The sequence below is a fragment of the Artibeus jamaicensis genome, unplaced genomic scaffold (genome assembly GCF_021234435.1).
Source record: "Artibeus jamaicensis isolate MK-2021 breed Jamaican fruit bat unplaced genomic scaffold, CSHL_Jam_final contig_465, whole genome shotgun sequence".
Lineage (NCBI taxonomy): Eukaryota > Metazoa > Chordata > Mammalia > Chiroptera > Phyllostomidae > Artibeus > Artibeus jamaicensis.
Genome location: NW_026521843.1, coordinates 18,299,533 through 18,314,754, shown reverse-complemented (window position 1 = coordinate 18,314,754; position 15,222 = coordinate 18,299,533). Strand labels below are relative to the sequence as shown.

Below are 15,222 nucleotides of genomic sequence, written 5' to 3'. Positions count from 1 at the left end.
CCTACCTTCCTCCCAAGCAAACACCTGCCAAAGTACTAAAATTGTACATTAAAAAATTATCCAACATACCCAAAGAGGACCACACCAAGACACATCATAATTAAAATGCCAAAGGTTTAAGATAAAGAGAGACCCTTAAAAGCAGCAAGAGGAAAGCAGAGGGTTACCTACAAAGGAGTTCCCATAAGACTGTCAGCTGATTTCTCTAAAGAAACTTTGAAGGTTGGAAGGAACTGGCAAGAAGTATTCAAAGCGATGAAAAGCAAAGACCTACAACCTAGATGACTCTGTCCTGCAAAGCTATCATTTAGAATAGAAAGGCAGAAAAAGTGCTTCCCAGACAAGGTAAAGCTAAAGGAATTCATCATCTCTAAACCATTATTATATGAAATGTTAAAGGGACATATTTAAGAAAAAGATCAAAACTCTGAATATTAAAGTGACTATGGTTTTACAAACTTACAACAAACTATCACCAACTGAAACTAAAAAACAAAAACAAACAAAGCAAACAACCAGAACAAGGACAGAACCATAGATATGGGGATCATTCATAGGGTTATCAGCTGGGAGGGGAAGGGGGAGAAAGGGGAACATGTGTGGGGATTAAGAAGCATAATTGGTAGGAACAAAATAGACAGGGAGAGGTTAAGAATAGTATAGGAAAGTGAGAAACAAACAAATTTACATGCATGACCCATGGACATGAACTAAGTAGGGGGTGGGGAGGGGTTACTTTAGGGAAAGGTGATGCCGGGTGGAGGGGGGCAAAGGGAAAAAAATTGGGACAACATTAACAGTATAATCAATAAAATATACTTAAAAAATTATCCAACATAAGAAGAATGAAAAGTGTGGTGCGATTGAGAGTGATTTCTATTTGCCTTAAAAATTACCTTTTTTCAACATTATGTTTGTGCAATAATTAAAATTAGGGAACAAAAACAACTTACCCTTCGGTCAGCTGCAACAAGTCTAAATTCCTGTAATAACTTGCCAACAAAAGATCTTTGTGATTTCCGAAAGAGATGAATTGTCCCCTTTAAAACAAACAAAAGTATACAAATCGGTGTCTATTCTTCATAGTTCCTGTGATGTAATATATAGTAATAATGAACATTTATTGAATGCTCAGCACATGCCAAACACTCATCCTAGACACTGTACATATATTTATCTATTTAATTCTCATAATGATCCTATAAGATAGAAATCACTTTTAAGTAAGTTTCCCAGAGCCCAATGTTAGTAAATGGCCGAACAGAAAGGAACCAGGCATATCAGCTCCAGACCACACTTCATTTTTAAATGGGAAGGCAGATTTTGAACCAGAAAGGCAGAAAGTTTGTTAGCTCTACAGGAAAGAAAACATTACAATTCACCTGATTAAAGCTCTATGTTTCAAAGGCTTGATACTGTTACTATTATAAAACTTCTGAGGTTCTCCCTTGGGCACTGGAGTACCTGACATCTGTGGTCCTGCTAGAGCGTGGTATGGGGCTGGCAGAGGAAGGGGCTGGCAGCGGGGTGACCAGTGAGAGGAGAGACCGAGTGGTGCCTGGACTGGGATTTACTTGTCAAGGTCAGGAAACCATGTGGGAAAGCCTGAGCATAAGGAAGGGTTCAAGCACAGAGGGGAAGGTAGCTTATGATCTACAGTGTCCAACATCAGTGGGAGAAAGCATGAGAGATGCAGGAACTGATGTTTGGGAAAAGGGAAAACTGGCTCCTTACTACTTATTCTAATTTTTTATTATTGTAAAATTACAATACACTATAGAGTATTTGAAGAAACTAAGAATGTATCATTTTTATAATCTTGGAGTTGAAGACTTTTCTTAACAGGACATAAAAACAAGAAGTTAAGAAGGAAAAAAATTGATCAATTTTACTCTATACTTTTCCATTGGGAAGATAATACCCTAAAAACAAAAACAAACAAACAAACAAAAAAAACCCTGGAATGGTAAGCTGTGAAAAAATCAAAAGCAAAGTAAAAAATCCTTTCTAGAGGAAAAAAAGCCTTCATAATTTTTAATGCTCACACCTAACTTTATTGTTAAGTGCCATACATGGGTTTTAGGTTCCACAAAACTCTCTCCTAGACAGTCAAGGTCACAATCACCGTAACAATCACACCACATTTCCACCTCACTGTAATTGTCCACTTTGACTCATGCCATGTAATTGTCCACTTTGAAGCTCCACAGAAAGCAGGGAACTGGGTATTAGATGGACAATGTGGAAAACTTTCAGATCCAATTCAAGCAGATGCGTAATTTTCCCAGTTAACATCTAAGAACATCTCAGCGGTTACCACAAGGCACAGCTTATTTCTTCAAAGCTTAGACATGCCACAGGTTGCAGTGCTGAGACTCAGAAAGGCAGGAAATAAGGTTGAATACTAGAAATCTGGCATAAGGAAAATAGCAGAATGCTGATCATTGCTGAGGCCAAGTAATGGCTACATAGACTCATTATATTATATTCTCTCTATTTGTATGTATGTTTGAAATTTCCCATATTAAAAATTAATAAAGTAAAAAATATTTTAAAATATAAAATTAAGCACCAGAAAGTGTTACGTTTTTTGCATCCAAATTAGGAGCACAGCATGTTGTGAAATCCTAAGACTCTATAATCCAATTCAGCTGAAAAGAAACAGTATACTATTCTCCTTTGTGAGATAATAAATGCTGATATTAACTAGTATACTCTGTTCTTAAAGGACTACATGTGAGATATTTGGGTCCCAAAGATAATTATGCTTCCTACTATTATCACTGGGTCTCTTGTAACTTCAGCCCATCTTCAATTATTTGCTAAGTTTCAAGTTAAGACCATCAATAAGGGGTTTCTAGAAGGCAGGGGGCCAATCTAACACCAATCTGATACTGAAAATAAAATAAAAATCCTAACATTCATGCCACTTTCCAAAATTATATTGGCTCTCCATGGCTATTAGGATGAACTATAAATTGTATAATCTGGAAATAAAAACTTTCAATGATTTACCCTGTTTCTTTTCGGTTTTACCTCTTGCTCCAGGATGGGAATCAGCTCCAACTAGACAGAGCACCTGTGTCTGATGACGACACCGCTCTAAGTGCAAAGGCCAGACTTTCTAACCCAAGCTCTAATAGCCCTGTAACTCGCAGCAAGCTACTGAGTAATGAATAGTAGATTAAGAGTATCGGAGTAAGGCAAGAAGTACTCACTGGCATGTTTCACTTTCGTGTTTTTTTAAGGCTTACTTTGTAACCTAACCATGGCCTTCATCTCATCATCTTGCACTGTAAGTTGATTTTTTAGTAACTTCACTAATGCAAGGGTTATGGTTCTTTTACATTTTCTTAGTACTGTGCTTTGCATATACATTGCATATTCTTAAATAATACAGAATGGAGAACTCAAAAACCCTTCTTCCCTAAAACATTAACAATAAACCTGAAATGTACCCATTTCCCTATATTACTGTACCAAGCATAAAAATTTAGTGCCATAGCCATTTGTTGTTTTATAAAACAAATATTTATTGAAAACTTCCTCTGGACTAGGCACTGTACAAGGCTCTGGGAATAACAGTGAAAACACAGGTCCTGCTCTCAGAGAGCTTACAGTCTAGGAAGTGAGAAAGACAAGTACAATAAATACTCAATTTTAACACAGTCTGGTAAGGGTGATGGACGTTACTGGTATAAAGCCCCAGGTTGTCCTGGAAGCACACAGGAAGCACCTAACAGGATCTTGACAATGGCAGAAAGGCTCATGAAAGAGACTAAAGAACATGTAAGGGTTATGCTGATAAGGATGGAAAATAAGAGATGGAGAATGACTCTGGCAGATAGAATAATAGCATGTACAAATTATTCTATTTGCATGCAATAGAATAACAGCATGCAAAGGCCTAATTGTTGGAGCAGATCTGCTAGCTGCTCACTGTGCCTGGAATATGGATGGATGCATGAGTAGAGAGAGGCTGTAAAGATAACTATAACAAGTTTTATGACAGATGGCTTTGTAGACCATACTAAACAGGATTTTATCTTGAGGGCTACCATTAAAAATCTGAACTTTAATCAAGGCAGTGGCATAGTCAAGTTTTATAAATTTAACTCTGGCTGCACAGTGGTCTTCGTTTTGAGGAAGGGTGTAACTGGGGGCTATTTTATCAGCCAGAAAAGGTAACCTGTACCCACTTTCTGTGAGGAGGGATTACAGAAAATTTACAAAGGAGTATGTGAATAACATTTTTCCAACCATATCCACTCAAGGAAAAAAATGAGTGACGACTTCGGCACAGAAATGTGGTCCTTTTCTCACATGTAGGTTTGCCCACACCCATTACGCTTTCGTAAATAAAGTGATCTGTACCTCGTTTGATCCTGAAATTACAATCTACTGCTTTTTATTTGGTAAAATTCAGAGCACTATATCCTGGATTTCTACAAGCATAAAATGACGAATCCCTCTAATAAAATTTAAATTTAATACCACATCCCCCAAGCCATAAGTTATATTGGGGATCTACAATCGCATCCCCAGAATCAATTTGCCTTTAAGATGCTCCCCCAACAACACGCTGACCTTCTCCAGTCCCTGGCTTTCTGAAAGTTGCTGGCTAATCACTCCATCTGACACTCAATAAAGAAGCCAAATTGCAGAGCCTCTGCCTCAGTATCTACTCATAACCTTCTTTATTTGCCCTAACGTTAGCGTTGTAAACATCACTATGACGGTCGTTGCTGCTGTGCACTTGTTTTCACATCTTTTGTTGGTGTTGTAGCCACTGATGCCGGCGAAGACTGTCTATAGGAAGGCATCTCGGCTGGGAGAAGCCCTGAACTCCCCTAAGCTAAAAGCTTGGCCTGGAGCTGGTCCGGGATCACCGGCGGCAAAGGCACAAGGTTTAAGAGCGGGGGAAATCAGAGCTCTGGGGGAGAACTTTCGGGCTCCAGCCGCTTCTCCCTTGGGGACCCAAGCACACCTCCGACGACCCCTCCTCCGGACAGTTAAGGCATTTCAAGGCTGCTTCAGGGTAAGAAACTAAGAGACATTACCTGTGACACAAACCCTGAAGCCCCTGCCAACTCACCATGATAAGGAGCGGCACAGCTCCTGCCGGAAAACGCTTGAGTAGCTGGCTTTTCCCTAGAACGGAAGGGGTGGAGCAACAGAGGCCGATTGGCTGCAAGCGACCTGGGAACGGAAGTGCGTATCTTGGCTTCCGGATCTCGCCCCCTTTCCCGGCTGTCCTTGCGTTCCTTACAAGCGTTGGAACCTGCTAGGGTGACTGGGAGCCTTTCAACGGAGTGCGAGGGTTAAGGTCGGAAGTAACAAGTTGTCACAGGTTGCTTTTAGTTGTCATTCTGCTTAATCCCTTCAGTCTGGCACATTTTTAGTTGATTTTAATGACCTTGCCACTTTGAGGCGGCAAGGAATTGGAGGTGATACTGCATTTTTCTCATCGACCCTATTATGTGAAATTTGTCCCATTGATAACTTCCATTAGATAAAGGTGGCATCTAACAGGTTTTTTTCACTATAAAACTCCCCCGTTCTAGTATTTTGTGGGGATGTACTTTGAAACTATGTAAATACTTCAATCTACATCACACTTCAATCTATACATCGTATTTACATAGCCACCTTGCCTCATGATTTATTTCATCTGATGAGTTCTAACCCATTACTATAATTACTTATTTTGATGTTCAGCTTTGCCCAGTGGGAGGCATTACAATCAATGACTCATCCTCACCAATCTTTGAGCACTTTCTTTTCTGGCATAAGATATTCCGGATTCATTTTGTACAGGAGTTTCCAAAAGTAGATTTACTGTTCTTTGTATGGAAAATAATATATAAAAATAAAAGAATCAACTACCTGGCTGTGTAGCTTAGTTGGCTGGAGCATGGTCACCATATGCTAAGGTTGCTGGTTCAGTCTCCATCAGGGCACATGCAATAGTCAACCAGTGAGTGAAGAGTGGGTTCATAATTTGTTTTTTTTAACTCTCTAAAATTATTTTCTTGAAAGAAAGAACTCTTGTTTTTGCAAACTCACAACTGTAAATCTACTTTTGCCCACCATTGTAAGTCTCTGCCCCAACCCTGGAATTGACCGTTTCACCAAGGAGCCCTGGTTCCTTTAGTGGGTGTTACGAACTTTGGCATCCCTCTAAAATTCGTACGCTGAAGCCCGGCATCCCAACGGCATTGTCTTTACACCTGGGATCTTTGGGAGATAATTAAGGTTAGATAAGGTCAGGAAGACGAGACCTTCATGATGATGGGATTAGTGCCCTAAGAAGAGACACCAGGGTACTTTCTGTCTTGCCACCACGTGAGAAGGTGGTTGTTTGCAAGCCAGTGCAAGCTGTCACCAGAAATCAAGTAGGCATTGTTTCTTGGATTTGGCCACACTTCTAAGTGAAAGTAAACTTCTCTTGTTTAAGCCACCCAGTCTATGGTGATTTTGTGGGACTCAGATTTTGATACTGAAATGGGAGGGGCTACTTTTAAAAACCATGTAAAAACATGGCAGCTTTAGCAGACCAAGACATTGAAGAATTTAGAAGGGAAATAATAGGTGTTATTTAAAAAAAGCAAATTTAAAAAAAAGAGGCGCTATGTGTGCACATTGTTTTGGGGGGTGTAACTGCTCCCAATGGAGACAACTAGGGAATATATGCATGTAGACACACATGCACACACATGCACATTCACGTGCGTCTACATTTCCCCTTTTTACATATCTTAAATCATGAATTCCTACTCTTAAACCCAAGTCCAAACCCACCGCACAGATTCATACTTACTTTCTCTGACAGTGAGAAAGGGGGCTCCACTGTGGTAAGCACAATGACTTATCTGGTGAGGTGTCCTGCATGTAACCAGTCTGCCCTCTCTGCTGACACTTTCCCCCACACAGACACTGGTTTTCTATGCTTGTGTGCTTTTTCTTCAGCCAGGTCACTTCTGCTCTCCTAGTGAATAAGGTGACCATTATTCACTGTGACCATTTTTTAAAAGATTTATTTTTAGAGAGAGGGTAAGTGAGAAATTGAAGGAGAGAAACATCAATGTGTGGTTGCCCTTCCTGCACCCCCAACTGGGGACCTGGCCTGCAACCCAGGCATGTGCCCTCACTGGGAATCAAACCAGTGACCCATTAGTTCATAGACTTGCGCTCAATCCACTGAATCCCACCATCAGGGCCCATTTTGAACCACTGTGAAGAAAAGAGTTAAAATAGCAGGCCTAGACTGCTATTCTTTTGAAAGTCCTGCTTGTAAGGTTGGCCCTTGGCTGGCATCTGGTTATTTGCACTTCGGGGAAGTTTGCCACCACTCCCTGACAGAGCTGTTCTCCGTTGCCTAATACAGGCCTAACCCTTTCGCAGACGGTCATACACTGACACTGGAGGAATTAAGTGCACACTCTCTAATTCCACTGGGAGGACTCTAAGAGGCAGGTGCTTGGTTTCTTCTGGACTTTGAGATTACAATAGGCATCCTTAATCAGTCTTATCTTACCTTAATAGCATATCACTTTGTGTATATTTCAATATATACTCAATATTCCAATATAATCCCATTTACTGTCTGTTCATGTCCTTTCTGCTACTTTATTTTCTTTTATATCTACATATAAATACCACACTGTACTGGTTTAAGTTTTTTTAAATTTAATCTTTATCATATATCTTTCCATTACCATTTACTCACCTTATACTGCCCTCCCCCTGTACTTTTTTAAAAGCCCATGGATATTTAGAGAAATTAAGAAAAAAACATCTTTAATATTTACTGACACAGATCACTTCCAAAGTTCTAAATTTCTTCCTAAAGATGCAAGTTCCCTCTGAGGATCATTTTCTATCAGCTGATACATTTTTAAAGGTAGATTTAAAGGTCTGATTTAAGGTCAGATTGGTAGCAACATATTCTTAGTTTTCATTTATCAGAAACAGCTTTTATTTGCCTCCATACTTTAAAAATATGAAATTTTAGGTTAATTTTTATGCTTTAAAAATGTCATTCCATCATTTCCTGTATTCATTTCTGATGAAGTTAGCCATCACTCTATTTATTTGAATGTAATGTCATGTCCCTTCCCTAGCTGCTTTTAATTTTTTTTTGCAATATGATACAACCAGATGTGATCGTCATTGTATTTATTTTGCTTAGGATCACTGAACTTCTTAAATTTAAAAAAAATTTAAATATTTACTTTTAGAGAGAAGGGAAGGGAGAAAAAGAGGGAGAGAAACATCAATGTGTGGTTGCCTCTCATGTGCCTCCTCTGGGGACCTGGCCTGCAACTCAGGCATGTGCCCTGACTGGGAATTGAACAGGTGACCCTTTGCTTCACAGCCTGTGCTCAATCCACTGAGCTACACCAGCCAGGGCAAACTTTTTAAATTTTTAAGTTGGTATCTTTCAACATTAGTGGGAAATTTTCAGGCATTAATGTTTAAAATATTTATTTTTGTCCCACTGTCTTCCTTTCTTCTCCTGCAGACTGATACTGTGTTCCAGAGGTCTCAAACCTCCACTTTGTTTTCTTTCTATGTTTCACATTGATAATTGTGTTGGCTGCCCTCCAACATGATACAGACTGCAGTGTCCAGTTTACTGTTAAGTCCATCCAGTGAAATTTGTAATTTCAGATACTATTTTTTCATTTCAGATTTTTTTTCATTGCCAGACTTTGTTTAGTTTTTAGTTTGTTTCTTTCTTGAGATTCCAAATCAGTTCAACTCGCACCTTTCCCTATAAATTCTTTAACATATTTTAAATGTTTTAAAATAATGTTGTTAATTCCCATATGTGAATTATCTGCTTCTATATTTTCTTTTGATTATGGTTCATGTCATTTTTCTTCGTGTTCCTAGTCATTTTTTAGTGTGACTTTATGCTTGATATATTGTGAAGACTGGATCCCATTTTCTTCTAAAGAATGTTGTGTTTTGTTCTGGCTCTCTTTTAAATTACTGATGGATAACCTGGATGCTGTGAAAGCTGATTTTAAGCTCTGGAATCTAAGTTTCAAACTCTGTATGACCCTAGCAGTTGCCACCTCTATTCAGTTCCTTAGACTTCAACTACTGCTTTCTCCTGGGTTCCTCTGAATATCACACTGCACAGGTTCAATTTGAAAGGAATTTGTAGGCAAATTGGGGGGCTTATTTATGTGAAGCACTCTACTTTCCAAGACTTCCTTCCTAATCTCCAACTCTTCTAGAAGCCCCTAATGACTCCTCAGTGGAGCTAGACCATCATACTATGCTTGAATTCTACTTCCAAGCACACAGCACAAACTAGAAATTTTCTTCCAGGTAAAAGCAGTAAATGTGAATCTCTTTAAGTGTATTAGTTTGTGCAGTTGTTGCCTCTAGAGTCTTCCAATCATTTTTATATTTTATTCAGAGTTTATAATTGTTGGCAAAAGAATTAGTCCAATATAAGCTACTCCTTTATTACCAGACTACAACCTCTAATATCTCAAAATGGTTCAAATAAAAAAAAGGCAAAATAAAGTTTATACTTTATTTCCAGTCCACTAGGATAAACCCCACTTTATGCAACTGAACCTTTTAATTCATTTCTTGTGAAGTACAAAAGACCACATTAAAACTGAGACAAGCATTTAAAGGAAAAAATCTTTGACTCAGAGTCCAAAACCAAACACTAAATGATTCATTCTACCAAAAGAATTAGTTTTTGTACAAAATATAAAGAATTTTACACTATAAACAAAGACTGCTATATTTTTACTTAAATTAGAATTCTAGCATCTGCTTTTCCTCCAATTCATCCCCCCAAAAAAGCATATTGCAAGTCAGAAACTGGATAACCTCAATGGGCAAATTGTCTTAGAATAAACTTTTACCTTTAAAATACCTTGAAAGATAGTGTCGATTCTTTCCCTTGGTTAAGAGTCCAGTACATCAATAATTTTAATTCAGTTTACGAAACTCTGCCATATTAACATGAAGAGCATGCTAAAATTTAATGTTTAAGTGTTACTTTTAGGAAGTTATATGACACAGAGCTCAATGCAAAATCTAAAAGGTTACAATCTAAGTCCAATATTAATTCAAAAAACCTCAGCAACTCCTATGTTGAAAAAGACCAAACCAACAACCCCTTACACCTCCTACTATTATCAATATCCTATTTTCATGGCCCTTCTATGAAAGACACATAGCTGAAAATAAAACTGGGTCAAAGTCAATCATAGAAAATAGTTCTCCAGCACTAAGCTCAACTTCAGACCCGATCAGGTAAGTAAAATCACTTCTATGCATGGATGGATGTTTGTACATCTGACTCAGTTTGGTTTATGACAACACTATTAACTCAACTTTTACTTATTTTAATACTTTGAAATCTTTGTTACTTAAAAACTTTCCCAAGAGAAATAGTGAGCTACATTAACTTATTCCAGATAGAATTATGGTCATTTTAAAGACATTTTAAAAGTTGAGCTTGAAGCACATAAACCTTTAGTATGACTAAGGAGTTACCCAAGTATCAATAATATTAATCCTTTTCTAAATGAAAATACGAAATGAAATTTGAGCTTTACTGAAAATATTTTAATTTGGAATGTTTCCAATTCTTATCATCATGTATATTTTATCATCTCGATTATCAATATTTTATTTTAATGTTTGAGACCTTAAAAATACTACTCGTGATCTAAAGCATGCATAATTTTGGCTTAAAATTTTTTATTTATCTCAACCCTAATTTGTCTTATCCCAGGAGTTCAAAAGTCATGATTACAAGGGACATGACTTAAAATATGTCTACCAAACCCATATGATGTTAAGAAGCCATACATCTGTATTTACATGAATCTTTAACAAGAACAAAGAGTAAAATTAAGAAGGTATGTCTTCATTATAAAATTCTCATCTAGTAGGGGCAAGGTTTTAATTTTAATGTGTTCTCTCAAATCCAAAGATAGTTCCTAAATGAAAAATCTTTTATTCTATTATAAAACTATTCTTTCCACCCATGACATTTTACATAAAAGCACCAAAGAAAAATTCTGTAAACAAACTTTTAACCAGTAAACTAAGGGCAAATATCCATTTGCCTTTATTACAATATTTAAAAGGCAATGATATGACTCTCTACTTGCTAAATGACATCTGCATAATAAAAATTCAGGCATACGTATACAAACAAGAAACAGAATTACTGTACATTTTGGGGAAACAAAAGGCAGATTAACAGACTACAACAACCTTTTAACAAAGTGAGCACAAGAAACCTATAAAATGTATGCAATTTATAAAAATTCAGTAATTTTTAAAGTTTCATTGAAGGGGTTACTAATTATTAAGAGTAAAAGATGGTAGATCCACTGGCTTATCATTATCTTGTAAACAGTAAGAAAGTAATAAGCAATAAATTAGAAATGTCCCAGCTCCACCCAGTACTTCCTTTTCTTGCACAGGAACCACTTTTACAGCTGTCAGAATCGGCGTTCTTAAATATTAGAATGATTCTAGCAGAAAATAAATTCCATTAGGAATAAGTTAACAGTCTACAAGAGATTCCTGACAAATATATTAGAAAAAACACTGTGATCACATGAGGACTGATCTACATGTTGTATGACAGAGTGACTCAAAACCTCCAAATTTCTCCTCTATTTCACTAGACTTGTTGCTATCATACCATTTTCTAAATTGTTGGGTAGAAAGGTATTAGAAAAATAAAAGATGAAAAAAACAACTGTTTAATGTCTGTAAATTTATGAAGAAAAAGCCTTTGAAATCCTTTTTCCTATAACTGTCGCCCAGAAAAAAAAGTTTCTTTTGGCACACAATTTGTAAAAAGAAAAGGAAAAAAAAAGAAACTTAATTTTGGCCTTCCAATCGCCCATAGTAAAGACAACAGTAAGACAGGAAAACGGGAAAATTTACTGTTATAAAAAAAGACATCAGAAGACAACCCACAGCTCTTGTGTCTTTTACCATTTCCTGTCTCTGGAATACTTTCATCTGCAACACAATATACAAATCATTATTTACATTCTGATTATACTGGCAAAGAAGACCAGAATCAGTTTTTATTGTGCTCTAACTTACACTGCCCATTAGGATAACCATGACCATCGAGGCAAGAAGGCCTTAAACAAAATAACCCATTTGCATTGTATATTTTCTTTAAATTTGTTTTATGGTTTATCTTTTTGGATGCACAAGTGATTTTAAGACTCTGAAATGTCCTGTAAACTTAGGCTGAGTTTCTGTAGCTTACAGTTATTCACTGAAGGTGGTGTGTTTTTCTCTCTTGGTAAGCAAAATGTTCTGCAGGCTTGCAAAGGTATTTGCTTAAACAGTGGTGTCTCCGAAGTCCTTGTTCCAACGTATATACGCTTCTAAGGTTTGAGGGCTCACGCTGCGTTTTATCTTTTTCAAGGATTCAGTGAAGTCAGACAATCGAATATTTCTCATCTAGATTATAAAACAGCACATGACAATACAAATGATGAACACATATACAGTAGTTACCCAATCATGGGTTAAATGCTGCTATTAATATTATAAATATATATAGATGAATTCTTTAGAAAATCATGTCAACCATATTATTTTACATACACAGAGTGAGGCAAAAGAAGCTTTACAGTCATGAATATGAGAAACTGAGCTTATTCTTTTTTTGCCTCTCACGTGGCTCCCACTGGGGACCTGGTGCAACCCAGGCATGTGCCCTGACTGGGAATCGAACCAGTGACCCTTTGATTCGCAGCCCATGCTCAATCCACTGGACTACACCAGCCAGGCCCAAGTTTATTCTTGTATTATTATTTATTAATCATTGTATTCTTGGTAATCATTGATGCAAACAATGATAAACCTACTTCTGCCCCACTCTGTATATTAGGCAAGGTTGCTATATAAGAAATATTAATAAAATGCTATAACATACTTTCGTTACATGCATTTAGTTTCTTAGGTATTAACGTTTTAAATCATAATATTTTCCCATCATAAAAACAACACACACTCATAGAAAACTTGACAAACTACAGATAAGCAGAATCACTAACTCACAGTTCTGCCATTAGATATATAACCACTCATTATCTCCTTCCAATTTTTTCTGTGCACAGGTTCATAGTTTTGCATTCTCAAGTCTCACTAATACTCTACCTAAAACTCAAACTAGGTTTATTAGAAAGAAAATTATTATTTATTAACTCTAAAACCATTAGATTAAAAATAAACTTTAACTGGATAAAAGTATACAACAGAACCAATAGCTGTAACAGTGTAACCTGGCTACACATAATTAGTGGGATGTTACCAGTAGTAGCATTGTTACCTGAACTTTAGTTTAAAATGTTATGACATACACACACACACACACACACACACACACACACACTATTTTATTTATTTTTATAAAGAGAGGGGGAGAAACATCAATGTGAGAGAAAAACACTAACTGCCCCATTGGGGACTAAACTCACAACCCAGGCATGTGCCCCGACTGGGAATTGAACTGGCGACCTTTCACTTTGTGGGTTGTGAGACCAGTCAGGGCGGGCTTATATATTTTTAAAATAGTGGCTACGATTATATTTTTAGGTGTGGGATTAAAAAATCAACTAGATACATTACATTGTAATATTGAAATGTACTCTATCAAACTAAATTAATGATATTTTAAAATATGTGCATTTTCATGCTCTTGTCATTGGCGTGGGTTAATTTAACACCAGCAATAATAAAAAACAAAGCATGCATTTCTATACCCAGAGTCTTAATATTATTTTTCCTTAAAATGAACAAGGGTTCCTATAGAGTTGCTGATTCTATGTCTTGGGATAAGCAAATTGAGGATGTGCCTTGCTCCCAGAAAGCAAAAGTGCTTCTCAAAGTTGTGAAGTAGTGTTGAGAAGGCTCGTCTTCATACAAAAACAGATCTCACTGGCCAAGTGTGACCTTTAAACATAAAAAAAAGTGTATCTGATTTATACGTGGTGGACATCTTCTGACATGTCTCCCAATGATTTCCACCTCTTTTTATGAGTGTGGACTGCATCTAAGAACAGAATGCAGTGAAAGTGACAGAATGTCACCTGCAGGATTAGGCATGATGACTATGACTTCCCTCTTCCTGGCACTGTCTCTTGTTTTCCTGGCTTCTTGCTTTGATGAGATGCATGTACCAAAAAGACAGCCTTCAGCCAACAGCCAGAGAAAACTGAGGCTCTCAGCCCAAGAACCCAAGAGGGGAAATGAATCTGGCAAAGAATCACACCAAAGAGCTTGGAGCCGATCTTTCTCCAGCTGAGCCTTGAGAAGACTAGAGTGCAGCCAACACCTTGATTCCAGCGTTGGAAGAGACCATCAGCCAGGACCTTGACTGCACCCCTCTGAGAGGACCTGAAGCAGAGGATTTGGCTAGCTGAGGCCTTATTCCTGACTCTTTGAAAATGTGAGATAATATGTTGTTCTAAGCTGCTAAATTTTGGGGTAAATTTTTTGTTACACAGTTGTAAATACCTATGGCAATAGAATTACCTTGTTTTATAATCCTAAGAAGATAAAAGCCACTAAAAAAAGAATATAGACTCGAAATTACTCTTCAACTAAAACAAGAACTATATTTAGGTTGCCTTTGTTCAGTGAAGAAAACTGTTCAAGTTTGATTGTATGTATATACTTGGGCATGGATAATATATACAAAAAGGTTAACTATGAAATAATGGACAGTTTCCTAAGAATTTCTATTATTCCCTAAGCAGACACCTACTTCATTTCATAAATTATATAAGATATTAACGAAAGTGTATTAGAGCATTTGATTCCATTTATAGGTATAAGCAAATGGCCTTCCAGAGGATCTTCAGATAAAATGCCATGGTCTAGGAACTTGAGACTGAGTGAAGAACACTTTTAGACGTGAGGCTGAGTGGACTCTGCCTGCTAGGTCAGTTGAGAACCTGTACATTACTTCTTACTGAAATTTATTTCCGAGTTAGTGGTTTTAGGTCATTCCTGCCCCTGACTGGTCTATTTATATGGTCTTCTCAAGGGACAGAGGCATAAAATGTCACACAATGGGCCTTTCCTCAAACTTAATTTAGGGGGGGGCCAGAGTATAAGATATCAAGTTTACCTGTCCTGGATCCAAGTCAGGGGGAGTGGTGTGTGGAAAAGTAGTAATTCATGACCAATGCTTAC

At 37.3% G+C, this 15,222-nt stretch overlaps 2 protein-coding genes across 6 annotated transcripts in view; both read right to left on the bottom strand.

Annotated features, from left to right (window-relative positions):
- SLC30A6 (solute carrier family 30 member 6) overlaps positions 1-5,428 on the bottom strand; it is a 32,540-nt gene extending 27,112 nt beyond the window's left edge. Inside the window, exons 1-2 of one of the 2 annotated variants that reach the window (XM_037146589.2) lie at positions 5,096-5,428; positions 954-1,040 (exon numbers count right to left, since the gene is read on the bottom strand). In XM_037146589.2, coding sequence (XP_037002484.1) covers positions 954-1,040; positions 5,096-5,098 — 90 coding nt within the window. In that variant the 5' untranslated portion in view covers positions 5,099-5,428. Of the gene's footprint in view, positions 1-953; positions 1,041-5,095 lie in introns of those variants that run through there. The other variant, XM_037146591.2, reaches the window with a different exon arrangement.
- A 4,111-nt stretch (positions 5,429-9,539) lies between these two features.
- The window catches only part of SPAST (spastin), a 51,909-nt gene continuing 46,226 nt past the window's right edge, over positions 9,540-15,222 (bottom strand). For all 4 annotated transcript variants that reach the window (XM_037146595.2, XM_037146594.2, XM_037146593.2 and 1 more), the window contains one exon: positions 9,540-12,480. In XM_037146595.2, coding sequence (XP_037002490.2) covers positions 12,358-12,480 — 123 coding nt within the window. In that variant the 3' untranslated portion in view covers positions 9,540-12,357. The remainder of the gene's footprint in view (positions 12,481-15,222) is intronic.